At 43.8% G+C, this 26,352-nt stretch overlaps 1 protein-coding gene across 3 annotated transcripts in view; it reads left to right on the top strand.

Moving 5' to 3' along the window:
* GLT1D1 (glycosyltransferase 1 domain containing 1) overlaps positions 1–25,451 on the top strand; it is a 49,093-nt gene extending 23,642 nt beyond the window's left edge. For 2 of the 3 annotated variants that reach the window (XM_034435229.3, XM_034435228.3), the window contains 6 exons: positions 3,973–4,068; positions 5,786–5,835; positions 7,658–7,701; positions 13,309–13,429; positions 20,490–20,588; positions 24,743–25,451. In XM_034435229.3, coding sequence (XP_034291120.2) covers positions 3,973–4,068; positions 5,786–5,835; positions 7,658–7,701; positions 13,309–13,429; positions 20,490–20,588; positions 24,743–24,913 — 581 coding nt within the window. In that variant the 3' untranslated portion in view covers positions 24,914–25,451. The remainder of the gene's footprint in view (positions 1–3,972; positions 4,069–5,785; positions 5,836–7,657; positions 7,702–13,308; positions 13,430–20,489; positions 20,589–24,742) is intronic. The other variant, XM_034435230.3, reaches the window with a different exon arrangement.
* The last annotated feature ends 901 nt before the right edge of the window (positions 25,452–26,352 follow it).

The following is a 26,352-nucleotide window of genomic DNA, read 5'->3' as shown; positions in this document are numbered from 1 at the left end:
CCTCTTTCTCTCTTTCTCTCCTTCTCTCTCTCTCTCTCTCTCCGGATTGGGTTTTAATTTCCGAAAAGCAATATTGTAAGCCTGGACTCTGGGCCCCCACCGGTGATATTTTGGAGAGATAAACAGACGGCATTGGCGGAGCTGGTTTTTGGTTACTGATCAGCCCCCGTGTTTTATGCCAATCTTGAAAGAGATTGCAGGGATATTTGTTAAAAAAATGAAGTGGTGGACAGAGGAAACAGCCACAGAAACCTTCCCTTTTTCCTTTTTTTCTTGTTTAAAAGGTCAGCGCAGGGAGAGAGAGACCATAAAAACAGAGAGGATGGTCGTATCTTTTCCAGTTCAGTTCCTTTTGCAAAAAAATAATAAAAAATATCCCCTGAATTACTTGTAGCATCTACTGTGGATGGAGACATTAATAAAGCTGCTGGAATCCGCCCGGACTCGTTTTTATAACCTTCAGATGTTCTGCAGTCCTCGAGTTACAACTGTAAATTGTAACAATCATAACGCACGATTGATGATGATTTTACGTCAGGGTTGTTTTTTTTCCCCCATTCATGGCCGTCATTAAGTGAACGTCGTAAAGCAAATACAGCGGCCATGAGTGCGAGCGCGCAGTCACAAAGCGAACACGGCGGTTGTAAGTGCGAACCCATTGATTGGGGTATGGGAGGGGTTTTGCCGAAAACTGGGAGTAAGCGACGGCAAATTCAGTCACGTGTCCGTGCGAATCTCCAGACTGATGCAAGTGTGGTGGTGTTGCTGGAACCTTCCCCTAAATGTGGTCACGTGACTATGGGGTGTGAGTGTGTGAGAGAGTGCGGGAACTTCAGATCTGGTTATAAATCAGGTAGGTCGTAACATCAAATGGTTGCTAAGTGACCAGTTGTAAGTCAAAGATTCCCGATGTCAGCGTTCCAAATTAGGCTCTCTTACAGCGCTGACATGAACAAGAAGCATAGAGCAGAAACTTGATTTATTGCTGAGATGAACTTTTACCTAGTTTTTTGTATGTTACAGATAGTGTTTCCTGGGTGACGAGGGTGGGGGCCACATTCCTGTGAAAAGAACGTGCCGGGATGTAGAGATGGATCTGCATGATGGCCAATGGGACATTGGGGTTGGAGAGCGGAAGAGGAGGGGGTTGGAAGGAGGGGCCAGTTTGGCTGCAACTTGAATCAGGAATGTCGGATTCTGCTATTCTTAAAATAAAAGTGATTCATTAGAGACTTTGCGCTTGAGAATGAAGTTTATTTAAGATAGCCCCGAAACCTGACACCCTGTACAGCAGAAATTCGGGTGACAGGTTAGACCAGTGATGTCTAATCTTTTTCTTGTCGTGTGCCAAAACCGTGCGTGCACACACTACAATGCGCGTCTGTGCCGGCACCCCCTTTGCGCATGCATATGTGACCCCCCCACACACACACCGTTTTTGGCCTAGCAGACCTCCCTGCAGCCTCCTGGGCCCAAAAACAGGGCCATGGTGGGGGGAGGGCAGCCCTCACCTTCCCCCCGCTCTCCATCCCCGCACTCCCCCACGCATGCGCACAAGCCCCTCTGCGCATGCACTCGCGTCTCCCGCGTGCGCCTCGCCCCCTGCGCATCCCGAAAATCAGCTGGCCGGCTGGAGGCGCCTGTACCAGATCTGGGTTTCAGCAGGTTCTTTTTTTTCTTTCTTCAATTTAAAAACAAACTTTATTGAATTTAAAACTATTAACAAACAAAAAACAAAAAGAGAGAATATACAAATTTTCTCTCTCTTAAAATTTACATTTTCAATCCATAATTACACTAACAAAGTACATATGATTATATAAAACACATATATACAAATCTACAGACAGTGACTTATTTACCTTTTCTATCTATCTGACGGTGCATATATATATATATATATATATATATATATATATATATATATATATATATATATATATATATATATATATATATATATGCATTTCCTCTAATTCTTATCTTTACCCTTTTTTCCTTTGGTTTATCCACTTATACCATCTATTCCATACTATAAAATACTTTGAGTCTTCTTTATCTTTTAATTCTAGAGTTAATTTATCCATTTCTGCGCATGTATAAATTCTGGAGAACCGGTGGCGGAACTTTTGAGTAGTTCAGAGAACCGGTAGTAAAAATTCTGACTGGCCCCGCCCCCATCTATTCTCTGCCTCCCGAGTCCCAGTTGATCAGGAGGAAATGGGGATTTTGCAGTATCCTTCCCCTGGAGTCGGGAGGGAATGGAGATTTTACAGTATCCTTCCCCTGCCACGCCCAACAAGCCACACTCAAAGAACCGGTAATAAAAAAATTTGAAACCCACCACTGCCGTGCATGTATGCGTGGTGGAGCTGAACTGGGCGATGGCTTGCGTGCCCGCAGGGAGGGCTCTGCTCTGCATGCCAGCTTTGGCATACGTGCCATTGGTTCACCCCCACGGGGTTAGACTGAGGCAGGTTGGATTGGTTAATCTGAGCTGGTCATTCTTCCCTTGTTGATGCCACCATTGTTGCAAGAGAGAGGCTAAAGAAAAATTCCACTTCTGCATTTAGCGGTTAAAATCCATTTTTACATTCCCCTCATTCCAGTCTTGAAGAGGCACCAGCCACATTCTAACTTTTTTTTTTTTTTTAAATACTTTTGCTTCCTCAGGAAAGGTGGCAAAATTTTATTGGCTTTTCTTGATCTCTCCAAGCCTCCTTGAATGGTTAACTTTCCAAGATGGACTTTCCAGAAAGTCTCTTGAAAAAGTACCTTTTGGGACAACTATGACCTGGATGGCTGAGAATATCCATAGACATCTTCCAAAATGGACCAGTTATCCAGGATATGGATGGTATAAGGGCTCCTTTCTTTGGTTGGACTAGAAGACCTCCAAGGTCCCGTCCAGCTTAGGAGTTTAGCCAAAGATTGCTTTGAAAAGCAATGGAAATAGAGAACATGAAAAAACTAGTTTCAGTAGACTGATTAATAGCACTTAGCAATAGCACTTTGACTTATATACCGCTTCACTGTGCTTTCCAGCTCTCTCTAAGCGGTTTGCAGAGTCAGCCTGTTGCCCCCAACAATCTGGGTCCTCGTTTTACCAACCTTGGAAGGATGGAAGGCTGAGTCAACCTTGAGCCGGTCAGGATCGAACCCCTGGCAGTCCGCACAATTAGCCTGCAATACTGCATTCTAACCACTATGCCATCATGGATAGATGGAGAGAGGGAGGGAGGGAGGGAGGGAGGGAGGGAGGGAAGGAAGGAAGGAAGGAAGGAAGGAAGGAAGGAAGGAAGGAAGGAAGGAAGGAGCTATAGCAATAGCATTTAGACTTATATACCGCTTCACAGTGCTTTGCAGCCCTCTCTAAGCAGTTTACAGAGTCAGCCTCTTGCCCCCAATAATCTGGGTCCTCATTTTACCAACCTCGGAAGGATGGAAGGCTGAGTCAACCTTGAGTCAGTCAGGATCGAACCGCTGGCGTTCCGCACAATTAGCCTGCAATACTGCATTCTAACCACTACGCCATCATGGAGGGAGGGAGGGAGGGAAGGAAGGAAGGAAGGAAGGAAGGAGAAAAAGAAGAGCAATAGCAGTAGTACTTAGACTTATATTCCGCTTCGCAGTGCTTTGCAGCCCTCTCTAAGCAGTTTACAGAGTCAGCCTATGGCCCCCAACAATCTGGGTCCTCATTTTACCAACCTCGAAAGGATAGAAGGCTGAGTCAACCTTGAGCCGATTGGAATTGAACTGCTGGCAGCCGGCAGAGTTAGCCTGCAATACTGCATTCTAACCACTGCGCCACTATGGCTCCTAATAAGAGGGAAGGGTTGGAATCAACAACTTGCAAATATTCCTAGATAGTTGATGGTGTGTTGACTTGACAGGGTCCTTGACCCTTCTTAATTTTCGGAGAAGTTCTGATCCTTCGAAACTGAAGAAGTTTCAATCATCCTTTCTCTACAGGGATTGCCCAGGACGACCAGAATGTATATCTCTTCGTGCTGATCTGTGGACTAAGGAGAGTCAAAGATCCACTTTTTCTACTGGATGCTTTTTCAGGTCAACATTTTCCCATCCAACTTCTTAACCACACATTTGGCATGGATGACCCCCTACCAACGGCCATCTTTTTGGATGACTGGGAGGCATAATTTGAGGAGGCAGGGGGGCGCCTGGAATGTGATGGATACAGCTGTTGTGTCCATCTGACCAGAGTTTGGGTTTTCTAACTTCTAAATTTTTCCAATTTTGTGTGTTTTTGTGTGTGTGTGGTTCATAAGAACATTTGGGGAGGCGAATTCGCCTTTTTCCAGCCTCACTTGGTGCTATGGAACTAAGAGTCTCTCAGAGGCGCTGTATCAGTGAACTGGGCAGCAAAATAACTTTAATCGATCGATTAAAAGAAAAATAAATCACGCCACTTTCCTTTGAGGACTGAGAACACACAGGATTCTTGGTTTTTAAATGATTTTATGTATGAGTGAACATCTGATCATTGTGTGAAGGGACAACTCAGGAGAGGACAGGGCACCAACCATCATCCTTGGCCTATCTCCTTAATTGATCACATTACATTAAAATTAATGTCATTGGTTGAATGGTCTATTTGCTCGCCAGACAAATCTGAATTCTCCAGGTTCATTCTTTCGTTTATTCAGGTCCTGGAGCCGTCCATTTCAAGCAAGTGACTCTGGACACCAAACACTCATAAAAACAATTAAAAAGAGTTACAGGATAGTACAAAATTAAACATACAGGGCAACTGAGAGGAAAAGAATGCCATTATAAGTGTCAATATAGCCAGAAAACACGGCCCTTCATACTTAGATTGACGCTACGTTGGGTAGCAAACAGTTTACTAATCAAAGTAGATATAACTCTTAATTGGTTGGCCATGGGAGAATTAGTTGAGGAATTACTCAGACTTCAGATGCTGGGGGATCTAAGAGCTAAGAGCTAACCAACAGCTGGTTGAAATGTTCCTTCTCAGGAACATAATCTTCCACCATTTGGGTCCAACGTTTCTGTAGGCATCTCCTCTATCTTCCCTTTAGTCTCAGCTGGACTAAAATAACAACTTAAAATGGTTTCACCAAGCACCAACAAGGCAGATTCTGCCACCAATTGTTGTTGTGATCCACCAGCGGATCTGGCAGCAGATTCGGACAGTGAGGAGGTTGGGGAGGAACATGGGCCAATCCTGGAGTCTGGGGAAGGCTCGGATGAGGGCTCTGCGTCTGAGGCAGAGAGGGGGCCAGGGCCGTCTGAGTTATCCGCTGCCTTCAGAGTTGGACATCAGTGAGGCAGATGAACAGCTGGAGCCTGTTCCCAGGGTGCGCATGCGCAGAGTTGCCAGATGAAGAGAACAGCTAAAGAACAAGGGTCGACTCAGGAGTAAGGCCACAGTTGGCCAATGAATGGCCCTTCCCAGAGGGAATAAAAGAGGAGCAAAAGGGGAGTGGAGTTTGCAGGAGACAATTAGTCCATTCCTGCATTCTTGCCAAGTATTGCGGGAGTCTGAAAGATATCGGCCGGGCACCTCTCCAAAGCTGATCAAGGTCGGTAATGGTGAACTACCTTGAAAGACTGTGGGAGAGGAAAGACTTTGCTGGAGAGGAATTCATTGTCAATTAAATAAAAGGGGCTTATCAGGACGAGGACTCAGCTTCGTGCTGCTGGGGAAGCCTAGGTCAGAACTATTGTTAGTCCATGTTACCATGCTTTAGTCTCACATTAATTTTAGTCTAACTAGAGTTGTCTCCTCTTCACTTGACAGAGTGGCATCGGGAAGATTCCAGGGTACACCTGCTCATTGTTGGACCTGCTGTAAGTTCTCTACATGCCACTATAATTAACTCCATCCTCCTCCTTGTCCTTTCCTTCTCTTTCCTTCCATCTTTCCCAGCATTAAGCTTTTTCCAGAGAGCCAACTCTTTGCATAAGATTTAGTTTAGTTTAGTTTAGTTTAGTTTAGTTTAGTTTAGTTTAGTTTAGTTTAGTTTAGTTTAGTTTAGTTTAGTTTAGTTAGTTGCACCCCACCTTTCTTGTTTTTACAAATTGCTCAAGGCAGCAAACCTATTCATCCAACACAAGTTCCTCCTCTTATTTTCCCAACAACAATCCTGTGATATGGGCTACACTGGGAGAGAGAGAGAGAGAGAGAGAGACTGGCCCAAGGTTGACTAAGGCAGGACTAGAATTCTTCTGGTGATTGGCCCAGAGTCACCCAACCAGCTTTCATGCCCATGGTAGGACTAGAACTCACCATCTCCTGGTGATTGGCCCAAAGTCACTCAACTGGCTTTCATGCCTAAGGTGGAACTAGAACTCACCATCTCCTGGTGATTGGCCCAGAGTCGCCCAACCGGCTTTCATGCCCATGGTAGGACTAGAACTCACCATCTCCTGGTGATTGGTCCAAATCACCCAACCGGCTTTCATGCCCAAGGTGAGACTAGAACTCACCATCTGGTGATTGGCCCAAAGTCACTCAACTGGCTTTCATGCCTAAGGTGGAACTAGAACTCACCATCTCCTCGTGATTGGCCCAAAGTCACTCAACTGGCTTTCATGCATGAGGTGGAACTAGAACTCACCATCTCCTCGTGATTGGCCCAGAGTCACCCAACCGGCTTTCGTGCCCAAGTTCAGACTAGAACTCACCATCTCCTGGTGATTGGTCCTATAGTCACTCAACTGGCTTTCATGCATGAGGTGAGACTAGAACTCACCATCTCCTGGTGATTAGTCCAGAGTCACAGAACCGGCTTTCATGCCCATGGTAGGACTAGAACTCACCTCTCCTGGTGATTGGCCCAGAGTCACCCAACCAGCTTTCATGCCCATGGTAGGACTGGAACTCCCAGTCACCTGGTTTCTAGGCCGGCACCTCAACCGCTAGACCAGACAGGCTCTCTTAAGATGTCCCGTTTCCTGTTTTGTTACGTTGTCTTGATAAAACTCCGCTTTCATTTCAACGTCGAATCCTTGTCTTACCGCTTCCCGTTCAGCTACAGCGCATCTTTCCCCCTTATTAATCCCCCCCCCTTTCCACTCCAGTTCACTGTGAGATTTGAAAGCGAACTGGTGTGGAAGAGAAGATTGTGGAAAGGTACATAATCTAAACATGTATTTTATTTTTATTTTTTTATTTCCCCCCCCCCTTTTTTTTTTTCTGGCTTCCGATGCCTCCCTGCTTAGTTGAGACTTCAGGCAGTCCTCTTGTCAATTTTTATTTGCGTTAAGTTTCCTCCCAAATGAGTTGTTGAAAGTGCCAGAGGGAGCTGCCAGGATGTTACACATCCGAAAAAACCCCTCAAATTTTCTCTTTCTGAGCATCGTCTTGCTTGTCAGGGGCAGGTAGGTTGGTGGGAAGGAGGAGAAAGTTTTTTGGGGGGTTGGGAAACGAATAAAAGAGCAAAGTTTTAAGTCCTCAAATTAGAGCATTAGACTAATTTCCTCTGACGTGAATGTTGGCATGGTAGATATTTGTGTTTTGTTTTTGAAATGCTTTATTTTGGCATCCTATCCTGAGCAAATGACTTCTTCCAACTCCGGTGATTTTATTTTCACAATCTGGAGCTTGTTTTCCTGGCATGCAATCATTTGTGCGTTACCGTCTTTTATTCTTTTCTTTTTTATGCTGTAGGCTGATCCAACCTTCGCCAAAGAAGTTGAGGAGAAGGTGAACAGGTAGGTTGCTGTAATTTATTCATTCATTTATTTATTTAATTTTTATACCGCCCTTCTCCCGAAGGACTCAGGGCGGTGAACAGTTAAAATAACATACATATAAAATGTGAATATAAGATGATTAAGCCAATTTGGTTCATCGGTTAAGAATCCTCAGCATAAAGATTTAGAACAATTAGAAGAGATTTATGTGATATGTAATATTTATGTAATGTGATAAGGATATTATCCCCCCCCCCGAAGGAAACCTCTGTTTATTTTCCTGAATTTCCTACACCAACCTTCTCTAATCTACTCTCCTCCAGAGGTTAGGAAGCTCAACCTTGAGGGCCTCAGGAATCTTCATGCTATGATCCTTCCTTCCTTTCTCCCTCTCTCCCTTCCTCCTTCCCATTTTCCTTCTTTTTCTCCAACTCCTCTCTCCTTCCTTCCTTCCTCCCTCCCTCTCCCTCTCCTTTCCTTCTTCTTCTCCCTCTCCCTCCCTCTTCTCTCCTCCCTCCCTCCCTGCCATCTTTCTCCTCCCTCCCTTCCTTCCTTTCTCCCTCCCTCCCTCCCTCCTTCCCATTTTCCTTCCTTTTCTCCAACTCCTCTCTCCTTCCTTCCTCCCTCCCTCCCCCTCTCCTTTCCTTCTTCTTCTCCCTCTCCCTCCCTCTCCTCTCCTCCCTCCCTGCCATCTTTCTCCTTCCTTCCTTCCCTCCCCCTCCCTCCCTCCTTCCCATTTTCCTTCCTTTTCTCCAACTCCTCTCTCCTTCCTCCCTCCCTCCCTCCCCCTCTCCTTTCCTTCTTCTTCTCCCTCTCCCTCCCTCTCCTCTCCTCCCTCCCTCCCTGCCATCTTTCTCCTTCCTTCCTTCCTTCCTTCCCTCCCCCTCCCTCCCTCCTTCCCATTTTCCTTCCTTTTCTCCAACTCCTCTCTCCTTCCTTCCTCCCTCCCTCCCCCTCTCCTTTCCTTCTTCTTCTCCCTCTTCCTCCCTCTCCTCTCCTCCCTCCCTCCCTCCCTGCCATCTTTCTCCTTCCTTCCTCCCTCCTTCCCTCCCTCTCATCTTTCTCCTTCTTTCCTTCCTTCCTTCCTTCCTTCCTTCCTTCCTTCCTTCCTCCCTCCCTTCCTTCCTCCCTCCCTCCCTCCCTCCCTCCCGTCTTTCTCCTTCTTTCCTTCTTTCTTTCCTACTTTCCTACCTCCCTCCCATCTTTCTCCTTCCTTCCTCCCTCCCTCTCTCCCTTCCTTCCCTCCCACCTTCCCATTTCCCTTTTTCCTTTTTTCCAACTCATCTCTCCTTCCTCCCTCCCTCCCCCTCTCCTTTCCTTCTCCCTCTCCTCCCTCTCCCTCTCCCTTTCTTCCTCTCTTCTCCTTCCTCCCTCCCTGCCATCTTTCTTCTTCCTTCCTTCCTTTCTCCCTCTCTCCCTCCTTTCTCCCTTCCTTCCTCGCTCCCTCGCTCCCTCCCTTCTTTCCTTCCCCACCCATCTCACTATCTATCCAAAGCAATTCTGGGCAGCTTACTATGATTTCAGTGTCACGGAAATTTCGAGCAACCAAAAAAAAAAAACCCCACTTCGGTTGCCCAGGCACTCGGCACTTGAGAGAGAGGCCTTGTGGTGTACGATCAACCTTTCCAGCTCGGAAGCGATGAAAACTTCCCAGCTCTGAAGAAATGGCACGCGAAGGGGGAAACCCGTCTCCTGCCCAAGAAGCCACATGGCGGGATCCCATGCCCGCTAGCCTCTGCTCATCCTTTCCATCAAACCTTGCGTGGATGCTGGGAGAGCGGAAAACCTTACAGGCAGGAGTCCTTCGTTTCGGATTCCGCTCGGTCAAGAATCTTCCGTCGATTCAACACGGGGGTTACGAAGAAGGCAGAGTCAGAAACAACAGCGTTTAGACTCCCGCGTCGTCGGGCAGAGGAAGGAAGCGTGATTAATAATTTAATATTCCCCCCTGCCTCCAGGGATTGGGAATCACATTGCAACGTATCTAGAAGATGGCAGGCGAGGTGAGGCTGCACTGGCATGAGAGCGGTTGCTCTTTAAGGCTCCTGTTCTTAATTTCCCCAAGAAATCAATAACACCCTGACTAAGCGGTTCTTGTTGAAATAGGTTGGCTCTGCACTTTCAGCTCTTGACATTTGGCGAGGCCTTGTGGCCCAGCCTCAGGAGAAACGGTCTAAATTCCATGTCATGCTTCAGAACACGCCTGCTAGAATCTCTCCAGGAGACAGCTTACCAAATATATATATATGTGTGTGTGTGTGTGTGTGTGTGTGTGTGTGTGTGTGTGTGTGTGTGAGAGAGAGAGAGAGAGAGAGAGAGAGAGAGAGAGAGGGAGGGAGAGAGAGAGGGAGAGAGAGTAAAAAAAGAAGCAGACATACTGCGAACTCCGGAACTTAAGATTTTAAAATTTTAAAAGAATTAAAATTGTATTTTACTAAGCTTTCGTCAGCCGTCTGCTGACATCGTCAGAGTATTAAACTACCATTACAGACATATCTGCCTTTATGGTAGTTTAATACTCTGACGATGTCAGCAGATGGCTGACGAAAACTTAGTAAAATAAAATTTTAATTCTTTTAAAATTTTAAAATCTTAAGTTCCGGAGTTCGCGGTATGTCTGCTTCTTTTTTTTACTAATATACCTGGAACTCGTATGTCTTCTCAAGTTTTCGCGGGTGTGTGTATGTAAAAAGTTAAAATCTCGGGTGTTTTCCCGCGTCATTAAAAGTCTGTTAGTTAAAATGCTTAAAATCCTGGCTAAAATCCCAGCTTAAAATCCTCCAAAATCCCAACAAAACGCTTCGTAAGGTCTTTTGAAACTCTGGCTAAAATCCTAACCAACACTTTAAAAGTCTTCTTTTTTGGCAACGTTTCGACAAGCTCTCTAACTTGTCATCATCGGGCCCCTACTTTTTTTTTTTTATTATTTGATTTATATGCCGCCCTTCTTTGGAGACTCAGGGCGGCTTACAATGCGTTAAGCAATAGCCTTCATACTTTTGTATATTTTATACAAAGTCAGTTTATTGCCTCCACAAACTGGGTCCTCATTTCACCTACCTTAGAAAGGATAGAAGGCTGAGTCAACCTTGAGCCTGGTGAGATTCGAACTTACAGTAATTGCAGACAGCTGGTTGTTAATCACAATGCTATCAGTCTACTGAGCCACCAGGCCACCAGCCACCCATATATATATAAACTTTCAGCTTATATATATATGGGTGGATAAATAATTAAATTAAATGAATTCACAGTTGACCTCTTCTAAGAACAAACATCTAAGAATTTAAGAACTGCAGGACTCGGTAAAAAAAAGAAGAAAAAAATGAGCAGCTTAGGAAAGTTTATGTTGGACATTCCATAAAAACAGAGGATTTTTTTTTAAAATGAATCTTAAAATCATGGGAGAATTGGCAAATCTCCCCCCCCCCAATAAACCCTCCCAAGATGCTGATTGTCTATGGAGATTCTCAGTCATCCATGTCATGGTTGTCCCAAAGGTACTTTTTTCAAGAGGCAACTGGACTTTTTTGATTTGTCTTTGAAGACGTTTCGCTTCTCATCCGAGAAGCTTCTTCCGCTCTGACTGGATGATGGGGAATGGAAGGATTTATGCTCCTTGCAGACGGCTGGTCATTTGCATCCTTTTGGGGGGTTGTTAAAGCACTTGAGGTTTATCTGTGTCCTCAGGGTCACCTGAGTAGTGCAAATGGTTCATGTAGTCTGCAATTTTTCCCCTGGAAATCCATTCCTACTCTCCCACACCATTCCAAGGGGGTTCATCCCAAATTGTATAGCTAAAAAATCTGTCAAGATTCTCAAGTCATTCAGGCCATGGATGCCCCAAAGGTGCTTTTTTCAGGAGGCAACTGGACTTCCTTGTTTTTTCTTTTGAGGATGTTTCACTTCTCATCCAAGAAGCTTCTTCCGCTCTGACAGGATAGTGGGGAAGGGAAGGATTTATATTCTTTGCAGACAGCTGGTCGTTTGCATCCTTTGAGAGGGTCGTTGAGGCCACTTGGAGGTTGATCTGTGTCCTCGGGGTCACCTGAGTGGTGCTCCTGGTTCTTGTAGTCTCCAATTTTTCTGGAAATATGTTCACACTCTTGCACACACATTTGAAGGGTGTTTATTCCCAAGTGCATAACTAAAAGTCTGTAAAGATTCTTAATCATCCAGGTCGTGGTTGTCCCAAAGGTGCTTTTTCAAGAGGCAACTGGACTTTCTTGGTTTGTCTTTGAAGACGTTTCATTTCTCATCCAAGAAACTTCTTTAGCTCTGACGTGGATGGTGGGGAATGGAAGGATTTATATTCCTTGCAGACAGCTGGTCGTTTGCATTCATTTAGAGGGTTGTTGAGGCCACTTGGAGGGATACAACATGATCTATCTCCTGTCTACAACACAGTCCTTTCAGTCATTCCAAGAAGGCTCCACACCCATTTGTACTACTCAGTTGATGCTTTGTACACAGATAAACAAACTTCCAAGTGGCCTCAATGACCCTCTAAAAGGATGCAAATGACCAGCTGTCTGCAAGGAATATAAATCCTTCCCTTCCCCACCATCCAAGTCAGAGCTGAAGAAGCTTCTTGGAGGAGCAGTGAAATGTCTTCAAAGACAAACCAGAAAGTCCAGTTCCCCCTCGAAGAAAAGCACCTTTGGGACAAGATGCTGATCACGGATTACTGTTCGCTGAGCTGCCTACCTGCAAGAATTGATCCTTGGTAGGGACTTCCTACAGGTAATCTGGTATTTCATCCCTCAATCTTATGGAATTCCACCTCTCTCCTAGTTATCGTGGCCAAGGGGCAGAGATGGTGGGAGTTACAGGTAGTCCTTAAGTTACGGCCGTTCCTTTAACGACCAGTTTGAAGTCATGACGGCGCTGAAAACAGCCATGACTGGTCTTTGCGCTAAGGACCATGGCAGTATTCCAGGGGTGAAATGCTCCTGGATCAGATCGGATCGTGCAATCCGGTAGCGATAATGGCAGGTGGTTCGGAGAACCAGTAGCGATGGCGGCACGAGGCTCCGCCCACCCAGTAAGTGTTGTTACTTCCTGCTTTTTAAAGGTTAAAAAAGAGGCTCTGATGATCGCGCGGCACAGCTGTGATCGCCAGAGCCTCTTTTTTTACCTTTTAAAAGCATTTTTTTTACGCCCTATTTGCCCGAATAGGTTTTTAAAAAATGCTTTAAAAAAGTAAAAAAAAAAAAAAGTTGGCCACGCCCACCCAGTCACATTACCCGCCCCCAGCAAGCCCCGCCCACAGAACCGGTAGTAACAAATTTTACACTTCACCACTGCAGTATTCCTCACGATCACGGGACTAAAACCTGGGTGCTTGGCAACTGGCGTGTCCGTCCGACTGTTGCAGTCGTGCGGTCTCCATTTGCAACTTTCCCACAATCAAAGCGAGTGGGGGAAAGCTGGATTCGCTGAACGACGGCACAATTCTCTTGATGCCATCGGCGGGGGGAAGGGTCGTAAATTTGAGCGTGACTCACCTTAAAGACTTCATGCCTAGCAACGAAAGTTCTGGTCCCGATTGTGGTAGTAAGGGGAGGACTGCTTCTACCGGCCATCCGTTGGAAGACGATAAACAAGCTTGAATTTACTCCGTAGGTCAGATGGGGTCCACTTGTTGTCAGAAGTCCCCCAGGAAGATCTTCACGCGATTATGAAAAACTGTTTTGCCCTGGTTAACAGTTCTGTATCTGAAGGGATGTCAGCTGCAATTTTAGAGGTACGCTAATTCTTCCTTACTTCTTGGAGGGGAGAACCATGTTGGGCATTCCTCTTGGAAACCTGTGTCCTCCTTCTGTTGATGTTCCTCAAAACCCTTGAAAGATGTAGAACATAGAACACTAGAGTTGGAAGGGACCTTGGAGGTATTCTAATCCAACTCTCTGCTCAAGCAGGAGACCTTATACCATTGCAGACAAATGGTTATCCAACATTTATTTATTAGTTCAATTTATATGCCGCCCTTCTCCGAAGACTCAGGGCGGCTTACAATGCACTTACAGCAATAGCCTTCATTCTTGTGTATATACCTGCTTATTAGGGCTTTTGGCCCCCCCATAAGCGGTGTTTCTACAAAGTCAGCTTATTGCCCCCACAATCCGGGTCCTCAATTTACCTACCTCGGAAGGATGGAAGGCTGAGTCAACCTTGAGCCTGGTGAGATTTGAACTCGCACTAATTGCAGGCAGCTGGCAGCTAAGTGCTACATAACAGCACTTAGTCCGCTGCACCACCAAGGCTCTTTTACATCTTCTTAAAAACCTCCAGATGGAGCATCCACAACTTCTGGAGGCAAATCGTTCCACCGATTGATTGTTCTCACTGTCAGGAAATGTCTCTAAGTTGCTTCTCTCCTTCATTAGTTTCCATCCGTTGCTTCTTTTCCAGCCTTCAGGTGCTTTGGAGAATAGGTTGACCCCACCTCTTCTTTGGGGCAACCCTTCAAATATTGGAAGACTGCTATTATGTCACACACACACACACCCCAAACCTTCTCTTCATTAAACTGGATATACTCTGTTCCTTCAAACATTCATTGTACGGTTTAGCCTCCAAATCTTTTGTCATCTTTGTCGGTCTTCAAACAGACAAAGCTTTTTTTTGTCAAACAGACAAAACAGTTTGAACTGTTCTGTGAAATTGACCAACAATGTTGAGTTTGCACTCCCCTGTTTGGCCCATTGACTTGGATCTTCATGGAGATCCAGAATACAAACACACACATGCACACAGAGACAGACACACACAGGGGGAGAGGGAGAGGAAGAGAGAGGGAGAGGGACAGAGAAAGAGAGAAGGAGGAGGAGAGAGAGGAAAAAAAGAAAGAGAGAGAAAAAGAGAGAGAAAAAGAAAGAGAGAAAGAGTGTGAGACAGAAAGAAAGAGAGAGAGAGAAAGAGGAGAGAAAGAGAGAGAGAATGAATGAGAGAAAGAGAGAGAAAGAAAGAAAGAGGGAGAGAGAAAGAAAGAGAAAGAAAGAAAGAGGGAGAGAGAAAGAAAGAGAGAAAGAAAGTGAGAGAGAAAGAGGGAGAGAGAAAGGGAGAAAGGGAGAGAGAAAGAGAGAAAGAAAGAGAAAGGGAGAAAGAGAAAGAGAGAGAGAGAGAGAGAAAGAGAATGCGAGAGAAAGGGAGAAAGAAAGAGAGAAAGAAAAAGAGGGAGAGAGGGAGAGAGAAAGGGAGAAAGGGAGAGAGAAAGAGAGAAAGAAAGAAAGAAAGGGAGAAAGAAAGAAAAAGAGAGAAAGAAAGAGAAAGAGAGAGAAAAGAGAGAGAATGCGAGAGAATGCGAGAGAAAAGGAGAAAGGGAGAGAGAAAGAAAGCAAGAGAGAAAGAAAGCAAGAGAGAGAGAGAGAGAGAGAGAGAGAGAAACTGCAGAGGGGAAAACACAACTGAAAATGTTTGCTCTCTAATAAAACCCCCTGAATGAAGTTGACTGTTGTACTGTTTAAATCCACCCTATTATTAAAAGTCAGTTCTGATTTAGCCTGGCAATTACAAGCAAGAGAGGCCAATTCTCCTTGGCTGATTTATCGGTTTCTTCTTCCTTTGAATTGCGGAACGGCTAAAGAGCTCACTGAACTGTAAACACCTCAAAGTTGGGGTGCCAGGAGAAAAGTTTTTAAAAACCAAGAAGAAGAAAGCAAGTCATAAAAGAACGTAAGTTTTCACTTTCCTTTTCACCATCTTCAAAAGGTCAGAAAACCTCTCTGGATTTCCTACCCGAAGAAGCTGGAAATCAAATTCAGGAAGGTTTGGACAACATTAAAACCCCTTTGTGCTCAGCTCTCCTCTTTTTTTAAACAAGACCCCGATGACCGGAAGCAGAGTTTGGAAAGAAAAATAATTGGAATCACATAACCAGCTCCAAAGATTCTCCTGTGTAAATTATGGGTGTGTGTGTGTGGGGGGGGGGGAATCAATGGAAACCAGCTTTGAAATGCAATTCTGTTGGTGCTCCAAAGCCTTTTTTTTTTTTTTTTAATTTAGCCCGTTTATTTCTGGATGGTTTGGCCTGAAATTGTAAAGTTTGAATTTTAGATGTTGCAGCAAGCCGAGGGAAGTTTGAGCTAGTTAACTTTTCTGGTTTATAGGATAACAGAGTTGGAAGGGACCTTGGAGGTCTTCTAATCCAACCCCCTGCTTAGGCAGGAAACCCTACACCACTTCAGACAAATGGTTATCCAACATCTTCTTTAAAACTTCCAGTGTTGGAGCATTCACAACTTCTGGAGGCAAGTTGTTCCACTGATTAATTGTTCTACACTGTCAGAAAACTTCTCCCTAGTTCTAAGTTGCTTCTCTCCTTGATTAGATTCCATCGATTGCTTCTTCTCCTGCTCTCAGGTGCTTTGGAGAATAGCTTTACCCCCACTTCTCTGTGGCAGCCCCTCCAATCCTGGAACACTGCTATCATGTCACCCCTAGTCCTTCTATTCATTAAACTAGACATACCCAGTTCCTACAACTGTTCTTTTAGCCTCCAGCCCCCTAATCATCTCTGGGCTCTTTCCAGAGTCTCTACATTTTTTTTTTTACAATATGGTGAGATTAAGGGGAGACGTGACGATGAAAAGGCAGGCTGCTCGGTGTCTGCAGACTGCAAAATTGGGAAAGGACCAACTCTAAGCCTGCACGATTTATGAAAAGACTCTTTTCCCACTTTTAGATCTTCGCCAACCATCGGAGAAGCGAATTAGCATCGCAACTCATAGACCCATCTGCAATGTCCATTTCCTCAATTGTTAGCAAGAAGGGAGAGATTTCCCTTCTTATGGAATGGAATGGAATGGAATGGAATGGAATGGAATGGAATGGAATGGAATGGAATAGAATAGAATAGAATAGAATAGAATAGAATAGAATAGAATAGAATAGGTGGAGGAAGAAGAAGAGAAGAGAATAGAGGAGGAGGAGGAAGAAGAAGAGAAGAGGAGAGGAGAGAAGGAGAAGAGTAGAGGAGGAGGAGGAAGAAGAAGGAAGAATAGAGGAGGAGGAGAGAAGAATAGAATAGAAGGAGAAGAATAGAATAGAATAGAATAGAATAGAATAGAATAGAATAGAATAGAATAGAATAGAATAGAATAGAATAGAATAGAATAGAAGGAGGAAGAAGAAGAGAAGAAAATAGAGGAGGAGAGAATAGAAGGAGAAGAAGAGAATAGAGGAGGAGGAGGAAGAAGGAAGAATAGAATAGAGGAGAGAAGAATAGAATAGAAGGAGAAAAATAGAATAGAAGAATAGAATAGAATAGAATAGAATAGAATAGAATAGAATAGAATAGAATAGAATAGAATAGAATAGAATAGAATAGAATAGAATAGAATAGAGGCTGGAGATCCTATACCAGAGGCCTTCATACTTGGCAGCTTTAAGACTTGTGGACTTCAACTCCAGCTATGCTGGCTGGAGAATTCTGGGAGTTGAAGTCCACAAGTCTTAAAGCTGCCAAGTATGAAGGCCTCTGCCTTATACCATCTCAGACAAGTGACTGTCCAGTCTCTTAAAACCCTCCAATTTCTGTCCCACTGGTTAATTGTCCTCACTGTCAGGAAATTCCTCCTTAGTTCCAGGTTGCTTCTCTCCTTGATTAGTTTCCACCCATTGCTTCTTGTTCTACCCGCAGGTGCTTTGGAGAAGAGCTTGACTCCCTCTTCTTTGTGGCAACCCCTGAGATATTGGAACTCTGCTATCATATCTCCCCTGGTCCTTCTCTTCATCAAACTAGGCATACCCAGTTCCTGCAACCGTTCTTCATATGTTTTAGCCTCCAGGCCTTTGATCATCTTAGTTGCTCTTCTCTGAACTTTTTTCCAAAGTCTACTTGTGTCTAATAATTTTCCACCTGCCTAAGTGGAGGGAGATCAGGGTAGCCTGTTTCTTTATAGATCTGCCTTCGTTTTAATTTTGCCCAGTTTCTCTTAGACAATCTGGTTGACTGGGACAATAAAGCAGCCGTATCTCTTCAGAAAGACCAAAGAAAGCATCCAGTGAAGGCAGGGGCTCTTTTAATTAGACCTGGTTCTCCTCCTACCTGGCCAAACTCAGAAACGCCATCTGTCAAATGCCCGTTTCGTTAACCAAGTCTGCAGTTTGATCTGGAAGGATGTAAATGGAAACTGCAGACCAGGGGGAGTCTGGATGAAGAAAAATAAATAAGTGCTCCTTTGAACCCTTTTGATTAAAAAGAAGGAAGAGAGAATATAGGATATTTCAGGCCATATTTATCCAGCTTCTAGAGAATGGATTTATCTAAATGTAAAAGAGTGGGACGCGGTGGCTCAGTGGCTAAGACGCTGAGCTTGTCGATCGAAAGGTCGGCAGTTCAGCGGTTCGAATCCCGAGTGCCGCGTAACGGGGTGAGCTCCCGTGACTTGTCCCAGCTTCTGCCAACCTAGCAGTTCGAAAGCACGTAAAAAAATGCAAGTAGAAAAAAATAGGGACCACCTTTGGTGGGAAGGAAACAGCGTTCTGTGCGTCTTTGGCGTTGAGTCATGCTGGCCACATGACCACGGAGATGTCTTCGGACAGTGCTGGCTCTTTGGCTTTGGAACGGAGATGAGCACCGCCCCCTAGAGTCGGGAACGACTAGCACATATGTGCGCGGGAAACCTTTACTTTTACAAAGAGTGCTGGCACAGTGGTTAGAGTGCAGTACTGAAGGCTACTTAAGCTGACTGCTAGTTGCAGTTCAGCAGTTCGAATTCACCGGCTCAAGGTTGACTCAGCCTCCCTCCCTCCCTCCCTCCCTCCCTCCCTTCCTTCTATGCAGTGTTAGAATGCAGTATTGCAGGTTAACTCTGCCGACTGCCAGCAGTTCGATCCTGACTGGCTCAAGGTTGACTCACCTTTCCATCCTTTCGAGGTGGGTAAAATGAGGAGCCAGATTGTTGGGGCAACAGGCTGACTCTGTAAACCGCTTAGAGAGGGCTGTAAAAGCACTATGAAGCGGTATATAAGTCTTAAGTGCTATTGCTAAAGCCCATTGGAGAGAAAGAAGCATTTCTGATAATAATAACAGCACCCTAGATTCTTGGGAAGAACTTGATGTGTATGGAGGCCAACATCAGTTAAAGAATTGGCAGTTGTGACTTTACATTGTGGTGAACAAATGTCAGGACTCAAGAACCAAGAAACACGTAGAGTTTCTGCTGAGCAGTTTCCTTTATGTTCTTCACCTTCAGACAGAATCTTGCCAGACTAAAGCAATTCTTCCCACCATTAAAGATAGGATTAACAGGTTAACAGAGTTGGAAGGGACCTTGTAGGTCATCTAGTCTAACCCCCCGCCCAAGCAGCGTTTCTGACAGATGGCAGTCCAGTCTCTTCTTGAAAGCCACCAATGATGAAGCTCCCACAACTTCTGAAGGCTCAGTTGATGGCTCTCACTGTGAAAAAATTCCTCCTTATTTCCAGGTTGAATCTTTCCTTGATCAGTTTCCATCCATTATTCTTTGTCTGGCCTTCAGGTGCTTTGGGAAATAGCTAAACCCCTTCCTCTCTGTGGCAGCCCCTCCAATATTGGAACATATGCTCTGAGAACTTCTAGAGAAGAGCCCTCTTAACTCTCTTCCTCCCAACCAAACTCTCTAAACTTGGCCGTCTCTTAGTCCTCCACAAGGCAGCCCCTCCCTCCTGGGAATCCAGACTACATTCCACCACATCTGATAAATTTTGCAGAATTAGAAGAGTTCCGTCTTTATAATTTGGCCCCGGGATTTAATATTTGCTCAAGAGTGGAAGGAACAAGGAGGAGAAAAATATCAGTACACCCTTCTGAAAAGGGTGAACACCTTGTCAGCTGTCACATTCTAGTGCATCCAAATCACAGGTGTTTTTAATCACACAGTCACCTTGCTCAAGGAAAGGACAACAGCCTTAAAAGGCCCAGGCATTTAGGGCAGTAATTGCGTACTGCATAATCCATTCAGGTAGGCTTGGTTGGTACAAAGCCAAGCATTCGCCTCCTGCCTTCACCATCTGCCACCATAGTTCCTGCTGATGTAGTAGCAGGATGTGGGCGTGCATATATGAAAGTTTAACAGATGAGTTGGATACAGATACAGATTAACAGAGTTGGAAGGGATCTTGGAGGTCATCTAGTCCAACCCCATTTCTGACAGATGGCAGCCCAGTCTCTTCTTGAAAGTTTCCAGGGATGAAGCTCCCACAACTTCTGAAGGCAACTTGTTTCATTGAATATAGAATAACAGAGTTGGGAGGGACCTTGTAGGTCATCTAGTCCAACCCCCTGCCCAAGCAGGAGACCCTCCACCATTTCTGACAGATGGCAGCCCAGTCTCTTCTTGAAAGCTTCCAGGGATGAAGCTCCCACAACTTCCGAAGGTTGATTAAATTAATGAGTTAATCTTTTTGGATTAAGGTACCTTTTTTCTCTGAAAACAATCTCTCACCCCAAAAGAGCTGATAATTTCAGCTCCCCTCTCTCAAGAGATCCTAATACAGGTAGTCCTTGACTTCCAACAGTTCATTTAGTAACCGAAGTTACAACAGCACTGATTTATGACCGTTTTTCCCCCCACCCACCCTTACGACCTACAGCATCCCCATGGTCAAGTGATCAAAATTCTAACGCTTTGGCAACTGGCTCTTATTTGTGATTTGTCCCAGGGTCATGCGATCCCCTTTTTGTTGACTTCCTGACAAGCAAAATCCATGGGGAAGCTTAAGGTTCACTTAACAAGCACGCTACTAATTGAACCCACATCAGACTTATCTGCAAGGTCTCAGTTGTACCAAATGTGAGCCCTGTCTTTTCTGTGTTACAGGCAATGGATTTAAATGTCCCCGTGCTGGCAAGGAATATTCCAGGAAACGCTGCTATAATTGTACACCAAACAACTGGACTATTATATATGACCCCCCAGGTAATAATTAAGTTAAAACATGCTGAGACCTAGGTAGGTCTGTCTATCTGTCTTTCTATCTCTATCATCTATCTGTATCTATCTATCTATCTATCTATCTATCTATCTATCTATCTATCTATCTAATCATCTATCTATCATCTAGACTCTCTCTCTCTCTCCTATTATCTACCTACCTACCTACCTATTTATCTATCTATCTATATCTATCTATCTATCTATCTATCTATCTATCTATCTATCTATCTATCATCTATCTATCTATCTATCTATCTAATCATCTATCTATCATCTATACATCTCACTCTCTCTCCTATCATCTACCTACCTATGTATCTATCTATCTAATCATCTATCTATCATCTATCCATCTCTCTCTCTGCTATCTATCATCTACCTACCTACCTACTTATCTATCTATCTATCTATCTATCTATCTATCTGTCTGTCTGTCTGTCTGTCTGTCTGTCTGTCTGTCTGTCTATCTATCTATCTATCTATCTAATCATCTATCCATCTCTATCAGCTACCTACCTACCTACCTACTTATCTATCTATCTGTCTATCTAATCATCTATCATTTATCCATCTCTCTCTCTCTGCTATCTATCATTTACCTACCTACCTACTTATCTATCTATCTATCTATCTATCTATCTATCTATCTATCTAATCATCTATATCAGCTATACATCTCACTCTATCATCTACCTACCTATGTATCTATCTATCTAATCATCTATCTATCATCTATCCATCTCTCTCTCCTATCTATCATCTACCTACCTACCTACCTACCTACCTACCTACCTACCTAATCATCTATCTATCATCTCTCCATCTCTCTCTCCTATCTATCATCTACCTACCTACCTACATACCTATCTACCTACCTATCTATCTAATCAACTATCTATCATCTATCCATCTCTCTCTCTCTATCTACCTACCTACCTACCTATCTATCTAATCATCTATCCATCTCTCTCTCTCTCCTATTTATCATCTACCTACCTACCTACTTATCTATCTATCATCTATCCAACTCTCTCTCCTATCTGTCATCTACCTACCTACCTATCATCTATTTACCTACCTACCTAATCTATCTATCTGTATCATTTATCTGTATATCTCTATCACTATCTGTGTATCTCTCTCTCTCATCTATCTGTCTATCTGTAACATCTATCTGTACATCTATCTATCTATCTATCTATCTATCTATCTATCTATCTATCTATCTATCTATCTATCTATGTAATCATCTATCCCCCCCCTCTCTCTCCTATCTATTCTATCTCAGTTGTCTTGTGAATGAAATAATTTCATATTGGGAGCTGTCCATGACTCACGGTGCTGAAAGCCGACTTGGAGGTTAAGCTTTCAATTGGGACCTAATACTGCCTCTCCTCCCGCCCCTGGGGAGCCCGCAGGATGTGTCACCTCCCAGATAATTTATAGCTCCACTACCATAATGAAAACCTTGATCTTATTTGTGTTAAGCTTTCCGAACCATTTGTGGCACCTGGGTCACAGCTGTGAAAGTGCCTAACCACTGAGATTTTAAGTCCTCTGTATGTACGCTGCCGTGAAGGTTCACCCCATCTCCTAATTAACCAGAGTGTGTTATTAAAACTCAGAAAGGAGGGTCTGGGGGGGGAGGGAGGTATTACGGGGGAATTAATCCTGTTGATCCCATAAATTAGATTTCAGTTCTCCATCAATAATCAGGTACGTGCAATAACGCTACTCTTTTAAAGAATAAAAATGCGGACCGAGATTAAATAAAACCACCAAGTGGAAAATACATTTTCTCCTTAAGCCTTTTTTTTTTTTAAGCATGATGAATGCTGTTAAGTATAGTCGGAAGTTAGATGTTCCTTTTTCATTAGTCTTTGATGTAACTACACCCCTTCTGGAAAACAAATTGGAGGAAAATGTTGCGCTTAACCTGTTCTTCCCCGAAGCCAGTTGTTTCCCGCAGAGTTCAAGAATGAATCTTTTTGCTATAAGTTACAGCAGGTTTCTCTTGATTCTGAACATTATTATGTTGTTTTTAAGGTGGCCATGGGGTCCCAGGGATGAAGAGCAGAGAGTAAACAATATCTCACTTCAAGTTTTGAATTGTTTTGGGTTTGGTTTTTTTTTTTTTTGCAAATTGTCTTGGGAGTTGTGTTGCTCCTGATCTGTCTTGTGATCAAAGTTGACATTGGGTAAGATGGTGAGGTTCAAGAACCTTTTGAGAATTTTAGACAGGGTGGGTATGATCAATGCCCCCTCCCGCCAAGATCCACTATTAACAGCTAAGAATTCTCTTTTGAGAGAGAGAGAGAGAGAGAAAGAGAATGAGAGAGAAAAGGAGAGAGAAAGAGAGAGAGAGAGAAAGAAAGAGGAGAGAGAAAAGGAGATAGAGAACAAGAGAGAAAAGGAGAGAGAAAGAGAAGGAGAGAGAAGAGAAAGAAAGAGGAGAGAAAAAAAGGAGAACAAGAAAGAGAGAATGAGAGAGAAAAGGAGAGAGAAAGAGGAGAGAGAAAAGGAGAACGAGAAAGAGAGAAAGAGAAAGAGAAGGAGAGAAAGAGAGAAAGAGGAGAGAGAAAAGGAGAATGAGAACGAGAGAATGAGAATGAGAAAAAGGAGAAGAGAAAGAGGAGAGAGAGGGAGAAGAGAAAGAAAGAGGAGAGAGAAAAGGAAAGAGAATGAGAGAATGAGAGAGAAAAGGAAAGAGAAAGAAGGAGAGAAAGAGAAAGAGGAGAGAGAAAAGGAGAAAGAGAATGAGAGAGAGGAGAGAGAGAGGGGGGGAGAAGAGAAAGAAAGAGGAGAGAGAAAAGGAAAGAGAATGACCAAATGAGAGAGAAAAGGAGAGAGAAAGAGAAGGAAAGAGAGAGAAAGAGAGAGAGAAGACAGACAGACAGAGACTTTGGTCTCTTTGCTTCCTTTCCTCCATTCTGTCATCAGCCAGAAGAAATGGAAGAAATAATAACACCAATAGAGGGGAATATTGGTGCTCTCTGAGCTGATTTGTTCTCCTGCAGATGTTCATGACCCAACTTGGTTACATCCTGAGTGCTAGAAGGGAGTGGGCTTTAGAGATTAGAGGAGGAGGAAGAGGAGGACAAAGGAGAGGAAGAGGAGGAAGACTGTGAGGTCCTTGATGCTCTCTGAGCTTGGTTGTTTTCCTGCCAATATGTCATGATCCAACTAGGGAACATTACCAGTGTTGTTACCTGATGATGTTAACTAGTTGGGTCAGGAAGAAAACCACTAATCTCAGAGAACATCAAGGATCCAACACATTGAACTCTTATTTTGGGTTTTGGAAAACCATCTTGGGCAATCTTCTGGTAGAACATGAGTCTGGCATCTGCTTCCTAATCTGGTGTACCCTTGAAAACAGGGCAGAGAGCTTTCTTAGGAACTTCTGAGAAGTACTGCCATTATTCGTATGGACTACTGTAATGCTCTCTACATGGGGCTCCCCTTGAAAAGCACCCGGAGGCTCCAACTGGTCCAGAATGTAGCCGCGCGGGTGATTATGGGCGCAGCTCGTTGCGTGTAACACCTCTCCTATGCGAGCTGCACTGGCTCCCGGTGGTCTTCCGGGTGCGATTCAAGATGTTAGTTATCACCTTTAAAGCGCTCCATGGCTTAGGACCTGGGTACGTACGAGACCGTCTTTTGCCACCAATAGCCTCCCACCGACCAGTTCGTTCTCACAGGGAGGGACTACTCAGGGTACCGTCAGTCAAATTATGCCGACTGGCGACTCCCAGGGGGAGGGCCTTCTCTGTGGGGGCTCCAACCCTTTGGAATGAACTGCCCCCGGAGATACGGAATATCCCTGATCTCCGTGCTTTCCGCCGTGCCCTCAAGACCCTGATGTTCCAACAGGCGGGGCTAAACATATGAACATGTGAATGATTTTAAAATGTTATCTAATTTTAGGTTCTATTTAATTGGGCCAAACTATGTTATAATAATAATTTTAATGAGCAATTTTATGATGTTTGTGTATCTATATTTTTCTTGACTGTATACTGCCTTGAGTCCTATGGGAGAAAGGCGGTATAGAAATATAATAAATAAATAAATAATAAATAAATTCGTCATAGAACACTACTAATAATGGCCCACTCCCTACCCTTCCTTTTCAGGAATTTGTCCAGCTGGCCAAAACTTTGGTGAAGGACCCAGTTCTGTACCGAGAGATTGTAAGAAAGGCACATGAATATGTCCTGAAGCACCATTCGTGGGAGAAAGAAAGGAAGGTCTATCAGAACCTTGTTTTGAGACTTCATGAATGTTCTTGTACCAAACAACCGTGAGTCTCCAACCATCGTGGTCAACCAGCTTTTCTTCATCTTAATCATCTGGTTTGTCTTCATTCATGTTAATGTTATTGTCAGGATTACAAGTAACACACCGAACAAAAGAAGTTATTACTGTTGTGATTTTGTAGAGTTTGTTCTCCTTCAGAGTCAAAATGCATATACCGGTAGTAGATGTCTACAGCCTGACAGCTTCCAGGAGCATGGGACTTCTGTTCCCATAATGCCTTACCAGTCATTACCAAAGGACTATGGGAACTTGAACTCAAACACATTACAGAAGCTCAAGTTGAAAAAAATCCTAAATATACAATCAATCTAACCTTTATTGTTGACCGGAAACACTTTATAGATTATTATTATTATTATTTTGTTTGCATGAAGCATAAGAAATTGAACTTATGATTTGTGGTTGGGATGATCAGAAGGGATAGATTATAGGAAAAAATAGTTATGCTGTAGCCCACAAAGCCAGGGGTTCATTTAGAATTGTTTTTATAACAGGTGTATTAAAGAAAATTGGAAATTATTTCTATATATTTTTGTCCTCTCTTTGCTTTTCCACTTTTAGTCATTTCTTTGATCTTTTCTTCCTTCCTTCCATTCCTCCTTCCCTCCATCCCTTCCTTCCTTCCTTCCCTCTCTCCCTTTCTTTCTTTCTATCTGTGTCCATCCATCCATCATCTATCTATCTATCTATCTATCTATCTATCTATCTATCTATCTATCTATCTATCTATCTATCTATCTATCATCTATCTTAGTTCCCATTGCTTTTTATCCTCTTTTTAAAAAAAATTCTTAATAATTTCTATGCATCAAAATTGCATGCACATCATGCATTAAATAAAATAAATCTGTCTGAATGGCAGTGCACAGTTGAGGTTATGGTAATAAACAATGAATATCTGCATTGTTTGGGGTAATTTCCTCTGCATCTCTACATGGATATGCAGATACTCAAATTAGGCAGAGGTGGGTTTCAGCAAGTTCTGACCAGTTCTGGAGAACCGGTAGCGGAACTTCTGAGTAGTTTGGAGAACCGGTAGTAAAAATTCTGACTGGCCCCGCCCCCATCTATTCTCTGCCTCCCGAGTCCTAGCTGATCGGGAGTCCGAGCTGATCGGGAGGAAATGGGAATTTTACCTTCCCCTGGAGTAGAGAGGGAATGGAGATTGATTGATTGATTGATTGATTGATTGATTGATTGATTGATTGGTTCGATTTATATGCCGCCCTTCTCTGGAGACTCAGGGTGGCTTACAGTGCGTTAAGCAATAGCCTTCATACTTTTGTATATACCTGCTTAGTAGGGCTTTTGCCCCCCCCCAAGCGGTGTTCTTTTTTATACAAAGTCAGCTTATTGCCCCCACAATCTGGGTCCTCATTTTACCTACCTCGAAAGGATGGAAGGCTGAGTCAACCTTGAGCCTGGT

The sequence above is a fragment of the Pantherophis guttatus genome, chromosome 17 (genome assembly GCF_059756535.1).
Source record: "Pantherophis guttatus breed Tessera chromosome 17, ASM5975653v1, whole genome shotgun sequence".
Taxonomy (NCBI): domain Eukaryota; kingdom Metazoa; phylum Chordata; class Lepidosauria; order Squamata; family Colubridae; genus Pantherophis; species Pantherophis guttatus.
This window is presented reverse-complemented; position numbering and strand designations above follow the sequence as displayed.